We start from the raw sequence: 3,728 nt of genomic DNA on the forward strand, positions 1-3,728 counted from the left end.
GACGCGGACTCTCCAGCCTCTCAGCACACCACCTCGCCTTCTCTGTCGCTCTCCTGGCCCAGGCCCATCAGTATCAGGTCTGAGCTGTCCCAAACCGCACTTACCGCGGGTCTTCAAGCTCACACCGGCTCGTGATGCCACGGAGAGGGCTCCGAGATAGTCCCCGGTGGACCCCATCCGAGCCGATTGCGAGGGCATTACGGAGGTCATTATCGGCGCCATCGACTGTGAAATGTCCCGACCCACAGCCCTCATGCACTAGGCTCATGGATGCAGTCATAATATGTAGGCCTTGTCTCCCGAAGTTTGGAGCAATAGCCGCAAATAGTACTTTTTGGCACTTCATCGCGACACGTCCAGGTGCCGACAAAGCGGCTTCCCAGCTCACCACCTCGCCTTCTCTGTCGCTCTCCTGGCCCAGGCCCATCAGCAGCAAGTCTGAGCCGTCCCAAACCGCACTTATCTTGGGTGATGAAGCTCACTCTGGCTCATACCACGGCTCTGCAGCCTCACACACGCCCGTTTCAGCCACAGACACCGCCGGCACGCACTCCCACTTCACACACGCTCAAGCACAACCCCATCAAAGCACATCCCTGCTCAGAATGGGCAAGGGCTACCACCTGGTGACCCTGGTAGCCTCTGGCTCGCCACTGCACTCGGCTCCTCTGCAGCGGTCTCGGCTCTCGCCACGACAGCACGCCGACGGCAAGCTTTGACGCCCGTCTGGTGGACCTGCTGTGGCCACAGCCGCCCCTGACATGCATCTCGCACCATGACTCGACACCGGGCCCGCTCAGCTTGGTCGTGGCGGCGTGTGTGAAGGATGCGCGGCCGAGCCGCTGGCTGGCGCCGCTTGAGCGTCCGAGATGGCCGCAGCAGAGGCCACGCGTGCGCCGCCGGCCAAGCCCAGCCTCTCCGCGGTCCAGTCGGTCAAGCTGGCGGGGCCGGCGAAGATTTCGGGGACGTGACCACAACTCGGGCAGCGACAGCGCGCTTGAGCTTAGCTTGTCCGACACCCCTCAAAATCGGGGTCTTTTCAATAGGGCCCACCTTGGCCTTTAACCCCTAAACGGCTACCGAAACGGGGTGCCCGGAAGGGCGATATCACGGCGGCCTAACTGTGCCTCCGTGCGCTCGCCACATACCCCCTGCTGCCCGAGGGTCGTGTTAGCACTTTATTGGGCACATACAGAGGCGGTGGGAAGCCACCACGTTCCCTTCAAATTTCCCGCCACCGAGCTCCGGAGCGCGCTCTGCACGAGCTCCTGGGACGCGGTTTCGTCTTTCGATCCCAGACGGTCGTCGCACGTCGGCGCCCCAGTGAGGTCCGCCGTCATAGGTGTAGCACGCTACTAGACACACTGCCTCCAAGTTGAGCGGTGGAAAATTGTGACGAAGCCACGCACCGAGGCGCCGGCGTCCCTCTGGCAATCTGCCACCGACAGCAACACGCCTTTGATCACCGGCTGCTTGCGCTCCGCATACTCTCCAGAAGCTGTTGGTTGTGTGGCTGGTGATACTTCTATCAGCCTTCCTCATGCACAATGTTGCCGTTGAGCTACGAGGCTGCAACCCGTCGTCATTTGAGTTTGCTGCCAGCCACACACAGCGCGTCCCTGCTGCACGTGAATGGTTGTGAACAACACCTCGTGGGGGCGGCACCGCAGGCGTCCATTGAGGGGTCCAGGTGATAGCCCTGGGCGGACAATCCATACGCCTAGTTGGACTTCAGATCGCCCGATCGCGTCCCGGTGAACTGACGTCGGATTTGTGACGCCGCCGCACCGCGCCGCGGCCGGGGGCCCTCCGGAGGCCGAGGATGGCCGTGGCGGACCGAGACGAGCTCTGGGAGGTAAAGTGTCAGTGTATATATTGTAGAGGCTGACCACGTGCACAATATCTCTCACTCTAGCTAAGCCAGGGGAGGCTATTCTGGGCGTCCACACGGCTTGCACTGGTGACCCTCGCGACAAAGCGAGCGCGTCCGGCAGAGCGACTGAAGAATCGAGGACAGAGTCACAAATCCCGCTTGTTGTGCATGTTTTGAGGTCGGACAGTGCTGCTGTCTTCTCCACGCAGCAGCCGACGCCACCAGGCCTCGGTAGCTGAGCAGCAGGAGCCTCCTCGCTGCTGGCAGAGTTGCGCCTCTGTTTGCCGCCGCTAAGAGATCGCTGTTGCGGGAATCCAGGGAATCTAAAGGAATCTAGAATCTGTGGGTCCGAGATTCGATCTGGGACCTGAGCCGCTCGGGACCAGCTGCACATGACTCGGGGCCACTGCCATGTCGCAGACGACTGCTGGATCGGCCGTCGCTGCGACCAGCCGCATCAGCTCTCTCTTTCACAGAATTGGCGAAGTTCCCATATGGGAACCACAGCCGTTTAGGGGTTAAAACTCACCACACAGATCTGTCTGCCGGGTCACTACTCATACATGTGCATGTAATGTACTGCACAGCTACAGCTACGTAAACACACGGAGGTCACACACGCATGGTCGAGTGCAAGAGAGGGTTGCCCCGCGGGCAATGGAAAGTGCTCCGCCCTCTCGCCTCGCAGGCTCGCTTGTACAGCCTCCCGCTCGCCCGCAGCACGTCGTCAAAGCCGTGACGGTCAAAGAGCGCGAACGACTCACGCTTATCCGGGCTAGGGCGGCCGGTGACGCGGCTGCTCTTGCCCTCGGTGCGGCGTTGCGGCCGCCTCGGCCAGCGCTCGCCGTCTTGGTCACCGCTCACCTGTGAAGGAGGGAAGGGCGGTCGAGCGAGTGGGCGAGCGGGGGCCAGGTGTGGCGCGCCGGAGGAATCCCGACGCGAGGATCAACCACCATCAGTGCTACGAGCGTGGCACGACTGTGCGGTGTGGGCGCGCCTGCGCCATCGCCTCGGCCAGCTCCGTCTCGAGCAGCTCCACGAGGTCGCCAAAGAGCTCCGCTGGGAAGATGGCCGCCTTGTGCGTCTGCAGCTGCTCCCACAGCGCGTCGCAATTCATGCCCGCGCCGCCGCCCCGCTCCGCCGCGCCGTCGGCCCGCTGCAGCTTGGAGACAAAGGCGAGGCCGTAGAGGCCGAGCACGACGTCAACAAGCAGCTCCTTGTCCTCGCCCTTTGTGAACTCACCGAGGAAGACCTGAGCAGCAGAGCGGGTGGCGGTGGAGGGGGCGGCGGCAGAGGCGGCGGCGAGGGCGGCCCGGCGGCGTGGCAGGTGAGGGCAAGGCCTTGATGCTCGTCTCAATCCAGGAGGAGACGTTGTCGATGCGCTGCAGCCCGCCCGAGGCGTCGCCCCAAAAGTAGATAGAGTCGGTGCCGTTGGCGAGCATGAAGGCCCACTGCTCGAGACGGCACCAGCCGCGGCTCAGGTATGTGTCGCGGCTGCAGAGGAGGCCCGTGTCGAGGTGGAGCGTTTCGGGCGCGCCCGCCCCAAGGTGGGTCGTGGTTGCGGCGAGGGGCGCGTTCGCGCCGTTCGCCGGCGCCTTGGTCGCCTCGTTGCTCGGCGGGCCTGCCCCCTCCGGGGGTGGGGGGGGGGGGGGGTGCGGCGTCGGCGGTGGGTGTGGCCACGGGAGGGCGAGGGTTGACCGGGCGGCGGCGGCAGGTGGCCCAGAGGGCAAGGGGTGCGTTCGAGCGCGCACTCGAGTGCAGGTCGAGCCAGATGTGGCACTGGTCCGGCGAGAAGCCCCGCTCGGCGGCGAGCGCCTCCACCGCGCGCACCATGTGCTCAAAGTGGGCGTGTCCG

General features: G+C 64.3%; 1 protein-coding gene across 1 annotated transcript in view; it reads right to left on the reverse strand.

Moving 5' to 3' along the window:
- Nucleotides 1–3,728, reverse strand: part of EMIHUDRAFT_441522 (hypothetical protein) — a 4,946-nt gene extending 1,218 nt beyond the window's left edge. Inside the window, exons 1-4 of the mRNA XM_005785931.1 lie at nt 3,625–3,728; nt 3,214–3,493; nt 2,871–3,125; nt 2,401–2,737 (exon numbers count right to left, since the gene is read on the reverse strand). Coding sequence (XP_005785988.1) covers nt 2,486–2,737; nt 2,871–3,125; nt 3,214–3,315 — 609 coding nt within the window. The 5' untranslated portion in view covers nt 3,316–3,493; nt 3,625–3,728 and the 3' untranslated portion in view covers nt 2,401–2,485. The remainder of the gene's footprint in view (nt 1–2,400; nt 2,738–2,870; nt 3,126–3,213; nt 3,494–3,624) is intronic.

This window comes from Emiliania huxleyi (genome assembly GCF_000372725.1).
Source record: "Emiliania huxleyi CCMP1516 chromosome Unknown EMIHUscaffold_156, whole genome shotgun sequence".
Classification (NCBI taxonomy): Eukaryota; Haptophyta; order Isochrysidales; family Noelaerhabdaceae; genus Emiliania; species Emiliania huxleyi.